The sequence below is a fragment of the Dromiciops gliroides genome, chromosome 4 (assembly GCF_019393635.1).
Source record: "Dromiciops gliroides isolate mDroGli1 chromosome 4, mDroGli1.pri, whole genome shotgun sequence".
NCBI classification, from domain to species: domain Eukaryota; kingdom Metazoa; phylum Chordata; class Mammalia; order Microbiotheria; family Microbiotheriidae; genus Dromiciops; species Dromiciops gliroides.
The window spans coordinates 39131890-39145439 of NC_057864.1; the positions used below are offsets into that span (position 1 = coordinate 39131890).

At 37.7% G+C, this 13550-nt stretch overlaps 1 protein-coding gene across 5 annotated transcripts in view; it reads right to left on the reverse strand.

Annotated features, from left to right (window-relative positions):
* The window catches only part of PKN2 (protein kinase N2), a 163954-nt gene that overhangs the window by 45458 nt on the left and 104946 nt on the right, over window positions 1-13550 (reverse strand). For all 5 annotated transcript variants that reach the window (XR_006356340.1, XM_044002300.1, XM_044002299.1 and 2 more), the window contains 2 exons: window positions 12445-12630; window positions 5613-5722 (listed from right to left, as the gene is read on the reverse strand). Coding sequence is in view for 4 of the 5 variants with exons in the window: in XM_044002300.1 (XP_043858235.1) it covers window positions 5613-5722; window positions 12445-12630 (296 nt within the window). In the remaining variant the exon portion in view is untranslated. The remainder of the gene's footprint in view (window positions 1-5612; window positions 5723-12444; window positions 12631-13550) is intronic.

The window sequence follows — 13550 nt, forward strand, 5'->3', positions numbered from 1 at the left end:
AAAGTGCTCACTTCAAAGTAACCTATGATTTCTAAATATTCAACAAATGGCATTTTTCAAAACTTATTCTTTTTTATTATTTTTTTTTAGTGAGGCAATTGGGGTTAAGTGACTTACCCAGGGTCACACAGCTAGTAAGTGTTAAGTGTCTGAGGTCAGATTTGAACTCAAGTACTCCTGAATCCAGGGCCAGTGCTCTATCCACTGCACCACATAGCTGCCCCTAAAACTTATTCTTCTTGACCTCTCTGAAGCATTTGAATCAGTTGGCTCCCCTTTCCTCCTGGATACTTTCCCCTCTCTAGGTTTTTGAGATTCTCTTCTCTCTTAGCCTTCCTTCCACCAGACTCACCACTTCTCAAGTCTCCTTTGATGGATTGTCATCCATGTCATTCCTCTCAATTGTAGGAGTTGAGAGGCCCTTTCCTGGGTCCTTTTCTGTTCTAACTTGAGTTCAGTTATCATTTCTGGGTGGATGACTCCCCCAAATCTATAAATCTAACTCTAGACTCTCTCCTGAGCTCCAGTCCCACATTACCAACCATCTACTGAATTTGATGTTCCAAAAGCACCTCAAATTCAACATGTCCAAAGCAGAATACATTATTTTCCATTCCATCTCTCTTGAACTTCCTTGTTTCTGTCAAGAGCACACCTGTTCTTCCAGTTAACTCAGGTTTGCAACCTTGGTTTCATCCTCAACTCTCTATTCCAATAAGTTGCCAAACCAATTCTTCCTCTAAAACATTTTGCATATTCACTTTATTCTCCTTTTCTCCATTTTCAAACCCACCACTTTCACCTAGGTTGAAGCCCTCACTGCCTCATCTGGATTGCTGGAGTAGCCCCAAATAATTTCTCCTCTGACCCGAGAGCATTTAAGGAGAGCAGTCAAAGCATTCATCTGATCATTTCCCACCTGGACTTCATCCTCTCCCCACTCTCTCCCACCTTAAGCCCTACTTCTGTATGTGCTGTCTCTCCTCAGACTGTAAACTCCACGAAGACAGAGCCTGTCTTTTTATCTTCTCTGTGCCCCCAGCATTCAATCCATATAGGTGCTTAATAAACATGAAGTGACTATTGTCTCTGGTCTTGCCTCTCTAACTCTGCACATCATCCTGACCCTCATTCTGATATACGTATGCAGCAGGTGCTGGATCTGGGGGTGAATACAAAGCCTGGCTGGAGTGGAGGACAATTACATACTCTGGGACAGGGGTGGTACTGTTATTCACATTGTACAGTAGAGGAAACTGAGGCAGGGGCTAAGGGATCTGCCCAGGACCACAAGACTGACAGTGTCTGAAGATAATGGGGATAAGGCTGGGTGTCAATTATAAGGATCTAAACATGGAAAAGAGCCCACTAGACTAAAACCTGATTGGCTACTGGACATTCTCGAATCATGATATGACACGACAAAAAGAGCATTTCTTAAAAATTAGCCTGATAGAGAGGACAGATGCTAAAGGAGAGACTGCAGGTAAGGAAATATTACAGGAAGTTACAGTAGTCCAGAGGGAGAAAACGGCTTGGATACAGATGACAGTAGTGACAGTAGAAAGGGTCATATGTGAAAGACATCTCAAAGGTAGATAATCTGGCAAAAAAGTAGATAAAAATTGAGAAAGAAAATGAGTAGAATATGATCTTCAGGCTTTATGCTTAGAAATGTTTTTTCTCGATTCCCTTCCATCTATCCTTCCCCTTGATGATACTCAAGTTAAAGGTATTCCCTCTCAAATCTAATCTTTCTAGAACACCTTCTTCCCCTCTTTCCTAAGTCCCCATCACTCCCTACTTTGTATTATGCTCATCTGTGCACATATTCTATCCTTTCTAACTCAATTAAAATATGATGGTAAGCATAATGCAATGCCTTATATATAGCAGCCTCTTAACTGCTTGTTTGTTGTTGAATTATTGGGAGAAAAGCAAAATCTGAGACATTTATTTAAATTCCATATACTTCTATTGATTCATTATCTCACTGATGTGAGTAATCCCTTCAATGATGCAGATTGCAGTCTATCTATTCTTTACAAAAAGGCTGCAACATGGAGTCAACCCAATATAAGGGCCTTCTCCAGTATCTCCTGACAGTGTGGAGATACTAACAGAGCACATGAGATGTTCAATGTGTATTCCTTATTTTTTGCTATGGGAGCAGTACATACCCTTTTCTGATCATACACCCTATTTAGGCTGTTTGACAAGAGATATTCCTTAAAATCAAAAAACCTGTCACCTCTCCTATCCCCCTTAGTTCTCTTTAGTGCTATTTCTCCTTTAAAGCACATCTGGATGCTCCACTGATCTTGATGGTGAAAAACTTGTCATAAAATTTTTTGCAGATCTTTTCCATCTTTCATCTCCTTCATGCTTTCGGCCCTTATGATGGCTATACTTAGGAAAATCTCTCATCAGTTTTGATTTAAACTTCTTTTTTTTTTCAAACATTGCATCTGGTTTTATGGGGCAAATTTGCTTGTTCCTCCATCATTTTTCTCTATAAAATTTTACATGAGTTTGTACTTCAGATGAAGGTTACCATCTTTCTTCTCTTGGAATAATAACAATAATAATAGCAATATAGTACTTACCGTGTGCTAGGGACTATGCTAAGTGCTTTGCAAATATCTCATTCGATCCTCATAACAACCCTGTGAGGTAGGTGCTATAACCCACACATTTTGTGTATGAGGCTGGATTTGAACTTGAGTCTTTACTTTGGACCCTCAACATACTCCCTGAATGAACTAGCTGCATAAATAGGACAAGTGTTTTGGGTCCTTGCCAACTTAGCTGAACTTCCATAAGAAATTGGATATTTTGTGTCAATGTTTCATTCATCCATAATTTCCCATGTTTAAATTACAAGTAACTTATTTAACTATATTGGGCTACAGTTAGATTATATGTATTATCTTTTTCCATATTTTATTCTTATTTTTAGCTTTATATTAACTATGATCTCTGATTTAACAAGCTAGTGGTCCAACCACACATAAAGAGCTAATTCAGTAATGACTCACACTATTAACAAACCATTTCCTGTCCTGGAATATTATCAAATTCATTTTTTTTGTGTGTGCTGTTTATTTGGTATTCACCATATCCCATACTTTTTTTTTTTTAATCTTTTTTTTTTTTTTTGCAGGCAATAGGGGGTTAAGTGACTTGCCCAGGGTCACACAGCTAGTACATATCAAGTGTCTGAGGCTGGATTTGAACTCAGGTACTCCTGAATCCAGGGCCGGTACTTTAACCACTGCGCCATCTAGCTGCCCCTATCCCATACTTTTTGATTATTTTTCTTGAAGAAAGTATTCATAATATAGTAGTGTAAAGTATGTATATTACACCTATAAGTCTTTGGTTTATCTCATTCCTTACTCCTGAGGCCATATTTTCCAAGAACGTGTAATTTGCTTTGGAGAATCATATCAAGTTCTCTGTTGAATTTCTCTACTTTGTCATCCTCTGCAGCAAATATTGGTACATAAGTTGCATTATTTATATGGTGGTCTTTTTACAAGCAATCATCATGAGCACTATGAGATGATCTAATGCTTCATGAAATGATGTTTCTTGTTACCCATGAAAGCACAATAAAAACAAATTTCTCTGACTCTGCAAGGTTAACCTGTAAGCGATACTTCAATTTAGCTCCAATTTCCTTTTGTTTTCTGGTTTAGGTGTATAGTGAAAATGTCAACATTAATGCTGTCAATTGCTCCAGTTATGTCCACTGGACAAGGAACTCACATTAAGAGTACCCACAATCAACCTAACATAAAACTGTTTGAAAATGATGTGATTTTTAGCATGTTCTGCCCATCCTTTTCCTGCAACTTACTGAAAAGCAGAAGAGGGGTACGTAGGACTGAAGATCACTTTAGATTTTTCTCTCTCTCATGGGTTGCCACAGTCAAAGAATTTGTCACCAAGTGGCCAATCCACTGTTTCTGTACTGAGTAAGGCTGACCCTTAGAAAGCTGTCATGGTGTGTTGCTGAGACTGTCCTTCCTCAAAAGACGTGGAGAACATACCAGAGCTTGTGATCTGCTGGCACAGCCTTCACAAACTCAGAGTTGTTGAGTAGGATTATATTCACTGAAAAAGCAGGGCTACATTTACTTAAGTAACTTCCTTCACTGCATTTCTCCCAATGTTTTCATGAGTTGTGGGGTAGGGAAGGGGTGGAGAGAGTGTAATTATAGAACGGAATTAGTTAAGCAACTAGGTCTTAGATCCATTTTTCAGACTTCATTAATCTTTGGGATTCTTATCCTTATTTACTAAATATTGGTGACTCACCCAGAATTGGAGAACAATCAAAACCAAGTGGCAAAGTTAATTGGAATCTATTTCTCTCCCCACATCTCTTCTGTCCGCCAGAAATCCCTCAGGCTTAGAGAGATTACTTTAAGCAAGGCTGGCTCTATTATGACAGACAGAAAGGAAGTAAAGTGGGCATTGGCATACAGCTCCCACGTTTTATGTTTGGAACTTACACATCTGTGTTTCAGAGTATAGACTAGGCTGTTACTGAATCCCTAAGCTCAAGTATGGATGCACACAGATCTATATTCTCGGTCCAGGTACATGTGAATGTGTCAGAGATGGGTACATCTTAACTGTTATAGGACACCTAGTGTTGACTACTAGATCTCTTCTTCTACAGCAGTCAGTGGCAAGAAGCTAGCAATGACAAACATCTCAAAGCTTAAAAATCCCACAACACCATGGAGTGCTTATGTGTATGGGGAAGGAAGCCAAAAAAGGAATGGGAAGGTATTAGAAGATAAAAGGAATGTGACAAATTAAGCAAGAGAAAAGAAAATGTGTATGTAAATGTGAAACTTTAATGTAATAGCTTATAAACACCAACTTCCTTTGGTCATGAGGACCGGCTATTGTGTTTGCAAGATGTGATCTTTAAACCTGAATGAAATATGACCTAATAGTATCACTAAAATGACTGCAAAATAAAGTAATACACAATCTCAAATAAGCAATTTTATACAAAACTCTTACCTTGAGTATCAAAGAGACAGAGAAAGATTTTGTTAGAGTAATTTAATAGAAATAATTCTATTGTGATCAAAGCCATGATTCTTATTCCTGGGTAGGTCAGTTAGATTTGCTATTATTTCATGGCCAAAGACAGTTCCCCTTATATATGCATGTATACCACTAAGTACAATGGGGGACACTGTGTTAAATGTGGTGGATAAATTTCAAATCCATAACTGACTAGAAGAAGAACTTAAAGTAGATGATCAGTAGCTTCGTCTTTGTAAACACAGCAAATTATTCCTTTAACTACCCGATGCCACCTGGTAATCACTCAGTTAATTACAAATTACTTTACTGCAAAATGTTAACAAACTAGTTGATGCTAAAGAGGCAACTAAATTGATTATCTCTTATATTTTAAGGTAAATTTATGCCCGATTTACCAGATATGAACTCTTTGGGGCTACTCAAGTGAATGAAGACTGTTTTCACTTTGCCCCCAATGAAAACCAATAGGACTCATCTGCACAATGAATATAAAGATATTATAGTTAATAGGTGTGACAATAAAAATCCTATCATCTTACCCTATCTAGTTCCAGTGTAAACTTCTGGTCCCAAGATTGATTGGAAATGGGTTTCCAGCTTGTTTGACCAACCACGGTATTGTCTAGCTTCAAAACTGCACAGATGTCATCTGTAAATAAATTTCAAAAACTGAGTTTAAAAAGATAAAATGATTGACACCAAAAGTAAAGCAGCACTATTTTGTAGGTACAAAACCATTATAGCTCTTTGAAAATACTATTTTCACAAGCAAGGCTGAGGTATTTGGAACGTCAAATCTTTAAAGAGCACATTACAAACAACAAATATGAAAACATGTCCACCTTCAGTAATTCTTCTTGTTCCTTCAAGTTTAGTTTACGCATCACCACTCCTCTGGGATACTATCTGGGATGTCCACTATTAGAATTAATCTTTCTTTCTAAAAGTTTTTCATTATCATATTAAACTTTTATGTACGGAATTAAAAATTTTTATAATAATTATTTGCATATGTTTCACCAACCTGTTTACTTCAAGAAAATAGGCTAAAGGCAGCTAGGTGGTACAGTGGATAAAGCACTGGCGTTGGGTTCAGGAGGACCTGAGTTCAAATCCAGCCTCAGACACTTGACATTTACTAGCTGTGTGTGACCCTGGGCAAGTCACTTAACCCACTTAATGTAGGCTAGACTGTTTTTCATCTTTTTCCTTTCAGGATCTAGTAGTATGTTGCATATAGCAGGTACTTTAATGTTTGGTGAATTGTACCCTAGATAACAGGATTTAGAACTGGAAGGGACACAGAGATCACATACTCCATCTATTTCACTTTTCAGATCAGAATGCTATGGTTCAGAGAGAGGTAATGAAGTGAACTTTCCTGGGCTCAAACAAGGACATATATAGCCAGGAGTCAAATCCAGGTCAGTTCTTCAGTGATTGTTATCACTGTAATTTCAGTGTTATTTGAAAAATGATGGAAAACAGGACAAGTCCCATTAAGACTGGAGAAAGCCAAAAGCTGGCCCAAGTTTGAAAAAAGGGATGAAAACAGAACCTACAAATTATAGGCTGGTGAGTTTGATTTTTAATTTGTGAGAAAATCTAGAGCAGATCATTAAAGCAATAGGGAAATCATGATTATAAAGAGCCAGCACAGCCAAGCACAGAACATGCCAGACTAAATTAATTTCCATTTTTCACAGTATTACTCAAGAGATAAGGAGAATGTTGTACATAGAGTTTACCTAGATTTCAGCAAAGCTTTTGGCAAAGTTTCTCATAATACTTTTGTGAAGATAAGAGATATGGATTAGAAAAGAATACAATTATACTGACTCAGAACTCCTTGAATAGCTGGCTTCAAAGTGTGGTCATTAGTGGCTCAATGTCAATGTGACAGAGATGTTACTGGTCCCATGCTATTTAATGTTTTGTCAGTAACCTGAACACAGGCATGGATGATAAACTCATGAAATCTGAAGAAAATGTGGAGCTTGGAGGGATCGCTAGCACACTAGGTGATAGAGTCAAGATCCAATAGGATCTTGACAGACTGTAGCATTAAGTTTAATCTATTAAAATGAAATTCAAAAGGGACAAATGACTACATTTATACTTAGCTTATATTTGGGCCAAAAAAAAATCAACTTCATAAGTACATTGTGAGGAAGGCATGATCAGACAAGTCTGAAAAACAATCATAACGATTCTGAAAAAGATCATAAGACCATAGCCTAGAGCTGGTAGGGACCTATGATGCCATCCAGTCTGACTTCATTTTACAGATAAGGAAACTAGGACCCAAGGAGATTAAGAGACTCGCCCAAGGTCATAAAGATCCTATCTGTCCAGGGCAGGACTTTATTCAAGCTCCAGTTGGTTCTCTTCTTACTAGGCCATGCCACCTCTTAATCTGGGGGCTTCTGGTAGACTAAGATAGCAGGCTGAGTCAGTGATGTGATGTGGTAAAGCATTAGTTTAATCTGGGGCTTTACTCAGAAAGGCATGGCTTCTAGGAAATGGAGGTGACAATGCCACTGGACTCTGCCCTGGCCCTACATCATCTGGAAAGCTATGTTCCTTTCTAGAAGTAAGAGTTGAAGAAAGATCCAGAACATTTAGGATGGTGAAAGGCCTTGAAAACAGGTCACATGAGGAGTGGTTGAAAGAATTTGGGATGTTTAGCTTGGAGAAGAGACAACTATATGGGGATGTGATTTTATTCTTCAAGTATTTAAAGTAAGGATTCCATTGTCCTTTTAGGGCCCCAAGGACAGAACCAGAAGCAATGAGTGCAAGTTGCAAAATGGATCATTTAATTTTCTCTAAGTACTGAATGATAGATACTATGTGCATGGAACAATGTAGATATGAGAATGGTGTGTCTGCCTTTATGGAGATTAGCGAGGGAAATGTAAGAACATTTAATAACTGTGTAACCATAAGGAAGTTGCTGTACCCTTCTGAGGCTTAGTTTCCAGCTTTTAAAAATGGGAATAATACTCGTACCATCCACGTCACAGATTAACGAGAGTAAATAACTTTGGTAAACCATAAAGCACTGTAGTAATTTTAGTTATTAAAAGTGCAGAGAATCACAATATAAGATATAACAGAGCAATGAAGAAATACAGAAAGTATTACAGGCATTTAGAGGAGGGAAATAGGTGGTGGTTGGTGGTGTTAGGGCAGCCTTCAAGGAGGCGATGGCATTTGAACTGGACCTTGAAAGATAAAGCAAGAATTGGACAAGTGAGGGGCAGCTAGGTGGCGCTGGGGATAAAGCACCGGCCCTGGAGTCAGGAGGACCCAAGTTCAAATCTAGCCTCAGACACTTGACATTTACTAGCCGTGTGACCCTGGGCAAGTCACTTAACCCCCATTGCCCTGCAAAAAAAAAAAAGAAAACCTTAGCATATATAAATGCTTAGGGGCAGCTAGGTGGCGCAGTGGAGAAGGCACCAGCCTTGGATTCAGGAGGACCTGAGTTCAAACCCAGCCTCAGACACTTACTAGCTGTGAGACTCTGGGCAAGTCACTTAACCCCCATTGCCCTGCCAAAAAAAAAAAAAAAGAAAGAAAGAAAAAGAAAAAAGAAAACCTTAGGATATATAAATGCTTAGGGGCAGCTAGGTGGCGCAGTGCAGAAGGCACTAGCCTTGGATTCAGGAGGACCCGAGTTCAAACCCAGCCTCAGACACTTACTAGCTGTGTGACTCTGGGCAAGTCACTTAACCCCCATTGCCCTCCAAAAAAAAAAAAATAATTAGAAAAGGAATTATTCAGGGCAGCTACATGGCACAGTGGATAAAGCACTGGCCCTGGATTCAGGAGGACCTGAGTTCAAATCTGGCCTCAGACACTTGACACTTACTAGCTGGGTGACCCTGGGAAAGTCACTTAACCCTCATTGTCCTGCAAAAAAAGAAAAAGAATTATTCCAGTTTAGCTGGAATATATATCTATATAACTATATATAGAGGGGGGTGGTGGTGAAGATGATATAATCATAGTTTTGGGGGAAGATTAATCTGGCAACCATGTGTGGGGTGAATGGAGGGTAAGAGGGATAGACAGACGGACAGATGAGATAGACAGGGAGAGAGAAAGAGAATAACTCCAGAGGCAAAAAGGCTAGTTATTAAAGAATTCACACGAGAGGAAATTAGTATCTGAAATAGAATGGTGGTGATTATAACAGAGAGAAGGGGATATTGAAGAAGTAGAAATGATAGGGCTTAATGAGTGACAGGATATGGGAAGTAAGAAGAAAGAATACATACATACATAACATTTATTGAGAGCCTATATGTGCAATGTACAAAGGAGACCCCAGAGATTTTTACTACTGTTGAATGGAAAATAGTAATGCTGATATAAGAAATAGTTTAAGTTAATGACATGGATGGAAGAATGCCACTGAGCTTAGTTTGGGGAATTTTGATTTTCAGATAGATCCTAGGAGCATATAATCTTAAGACAGAATTGAAAAATGGGTCCTAGAGCCAAGTAGAGAAACTGGTGCTAGAGACAGAGTGAATACACCCAATTAGTGATTATAGCCTTGGGAGGGGCTGAGATTAACAAGAGAATATACATATATACAGAGAAAAGAGGGCAGGGGTACAGAACATTGCTAAGTGACAACAATGAGGAAACAAGAAAACCTAGGAAAAGTCCTTGACACAGAGATTGCTTTGAAGGAGCTTCCATTCTATTTGGGGGAAATCTAGATTTGAATCTCAACTCTGACATTCACTAGTTCTGTGCCACTGGGTAAATTGCCTAACCTCGCTGAGTCAATTTCCTCTGCTGCAAAATGAGGATAACCATTGCACCTAACTCATGAGGCTGTTGTGAGGAACTAATAACGATGTAAAGTGTTTGTTCCCCCCAGGGCAATGAAGGTTAAGTGACTTGCCCAGGGTCACACAGCTAGTAAGTGTTAAGTGTCTGAGGCCAGATTTGAACTCAGGTCCTCCTGAATCCAGGGCTGGTGCTTTATCCAATGCGCTACCTAGCTGCCCCCAATGTAAAGTGTTTTGCTACCATTGAAACATTATATAAACATCAGCTAAAAGAAAGAGCACGGTAAGGGAAGTAACATCATTAAAGAGATGTTTCAGTTCAGGAAAAGTAGTAGAGACTGCCCTGAGATACACATATAAAAAATTGTCCTTTGTATCCACTAACCACAAATGTTTTCACGTGACATACAATGAAACGTGCCAGTAGGTTTTTTCTTAAAATGTGTGTGTAAAAAAATCACCTTTTGGCTTATATCTGAAGCTATTAATGTATGAAAGTGTCCTATCTGCCAAAAACCAGCTAAAGACTTTCCTGCCCAGCCTCAAGAAACCTCACCACAAACAACCCTCTACTAAATGCTATTGACTGTGATGGGAAATCTGTTTTCCTTAAGTCCTAATGGTTAAAGTTGTGTTTTCATGTGTCTGCAAAGAGTTTCTTTAGCCCATCTTATGACTATGACTGTCTTTAGTAGCTCACAGTGTATGTCCTTGCCTATTCTTCAAACATGAGTTAAACCAGCAGTGCTGCTAGCAAGGCTTTAATGATATTCTTAGAAGGATCTTATGAGTAATCCTATCTTTTGATTCTAAATTAAGAACAGCTTATAGGTTACTGGAAACTATTCAAGAGTCACATTCACATAAATCCACAGAAGCTTACATGACCATACAATTTCAATTTGGCACAAAGTTTGACACATTAAAGCAGGGGTTCTTAAAACTGGGGTTTATAAACTTGTTTTTAAAAAACTGATAACTGCATTTCAATATAATTGATTTCCTTAGGGGTCTTATGTTTTTTATTTTATGCATTTAAAAATATTATTCTGAGAAGGGGTCCATAGGTTTCACCAGACTGCCAAAGGCATCCTTGACACACACACAAAGTTAAGAATCCCAGCTCTAAAATCATACTTAGTATTTATCTTCCAAGAGAAAAACTAACACTTTGATTTAGTTATTTAATCCCTTCCCTTTTCATAGTCAGGCTTTCCTTTTCCACTAAAACTATCAATTGAATCTGCTCATTCTACTGAATCATCATTGCCAAAGCCTCAGTCCAAGTTCTGAGAATATTATGCTTGGAAACCTTTTTGTCTCTCAAATTCCAAACTTTTTTCACTTTAAAACAGTTAATATTTTCCTGCTCATGTTCTTTTCAGTCTCATCACTTTGACTTTGCCATCTTATTCCTTGCTCCAATGGCTTCCTACTTCCTAATATTTTTCAAATGAAAGTGAAATTTAACAATTGCCTTCAAATATCCTCATCCACTAAACACATTTTACCAAGAGAAATACAAAGCAATGGAAGAAAGCAGTTTTATATAAACATCTTTATATATACATATATAATATTTTATTTATTTAAATAATCTATTGAATAAATGCACTAGATATATTATTAAATGATTATTAGCTAGTCAAAATTAAGTAATTAAGCAATTGCTAGGCAATGTTTTATTAAATAATTGAATACATTTATTTAAGTATGCAATATTTAAAAATATATTTAAATAAGAGGATTCTCTTGAATAATTAATTAAAAGTATATATTTAAATAAGACTACAATTGCCATCTTGACACTATTCCTGTCATGCATTCTATTTTTCAAGGGAGATTGGTTTACTATAAATCAACACTAAAAAATTCAAGCACTTATTTTACTTACAGAATAATTCATGGAGGTCCTATACAAGCTAACCACATAGGATGATGATGACTGATCAGTCATGAAGAGACAAGAGGACAGTGCCCTAAGTGACTGAATAATCCTATTTAGGATCATAATGCTCAGGGTGAACCAGGAAGAGTCTGGAAAAGGTGCTGAACACATTGTCTTATGAGCATACCATACTTTTTGGTTCTTGCCTCTGAAGAAGTTTTGAAAAAAGTTTTACTAGAACATGTTATACACATAAAGTCAACTTTTAAAATTAAGATTTATGTTGAATTGCACTGTTTTGTGCGTTGAGAAATCAACAGTCACCAATTCCTTCTTCCCTGTTCTTTCTTTCCTCCTGTGCAGCAGCAGAATTTTGCCAACTGTTCCCACCAGGAAATCCTAAACTCTGTTATGTGTCATTCTTCTTCTTATATCAGTAAAAGGCTAAGAGAGCAGGAAATTAATGCTTGAGACCTAGCTGCCAGATTTTGAACAGGTAGGTTTTAATATGGTTTATATATATTTTTTAAAATCAGCATACAAGTCACTTTTATACTTTTAATTTTTTTCTTCAGAGTCTTTGAATCTGCCCACTTCTTTCTATTCCCTCAGCTAAGTCCCTTGTTCCTGCCTTTTTAATTTTTTAGGAAATCAAAAAATCAGTTACTGAACTGGACAAGTCATCTGTTTTTAGCAGGTTTCGACTACTCCCACTTTTACTTTTGCTTGTTCTGCTCATGAAGGATGATCTTGTTTCACTTGGACTCCAGCCAGGTAGTGTAACTGATGTTGCTTTTGAACGTCCAGGGACATTCTCTAGTATATCTTGGCAGCCCATAAGCCGAACTTCCAAAGTACCTGTTAACATGAACATATATATTAGAAAAGAACCTCAATTTGCCACAAAAATGCAAAAAAAAAATTGTAATAAAAATATGAGCAATTAAAACAAGGAGTTTTATGAATCAATTGTCATCTTGCCTTCTTAATAATAACTTATTAAAATGAAATGAAGGCACAAAATAAATAATGAAATGAAGGAAGCAGAGGCGTGAGATTTATATCTTTACCTGGATATCCCACCATACCTCAGTGACATCCATTCAAATAAGCTTTCTTTTATTAAACTCCTACTATGCACAAATTATCTTTGCCCCTAACCCTTTCCCTCCTTTTAATTGTGTTTCTATTGTCATCACCCAAACTGCTAATCACCAAGGCTTGAAACCTAAAACTTTGCTCTTTGCTTGACTTTCTTTCTCCCTATTATTCTAGGGATAGAAAGATTAAAAAAAGAAAAACTCTCTTCTCTCAAGAAGCTTACATTAGTTGGAGGAGAGACCATGTAGTACAGACAAAATAAATACAAAAATATTTTTAGGAAGGTACTACAAGTTGAGGGGAAATGATGAAGGGCCTAATGTAGAAACTAAGGTTTCTAAGAGGCATAAATGAGAAAGGAAGAAATGCATCATTCCAGGCATGAGGGACTGCCTGTGAAAAGGAATGGCAATGGAAGACTATGTGAGGAAGAACTGAAGGACATGTGAAGTGATATAATGTAGAAGACAGGTAGAAAAGTAGATTGGGCCTAGGTTGTGAAAGCCTTTAAATGGCAAAGCAAAGAGAAGAGTTTCTATTTGGTCCGGGAACCAAGGAAAAATCACTGGGGTTTACTAAGCAGGAGAATAACATGGTCACATCACTTGGGCATTTGTGTGGAAGATACTTGAGGCAAAGGGGCTGAGTGGGAGGCTATTACAGTAATCCAGGAAAGA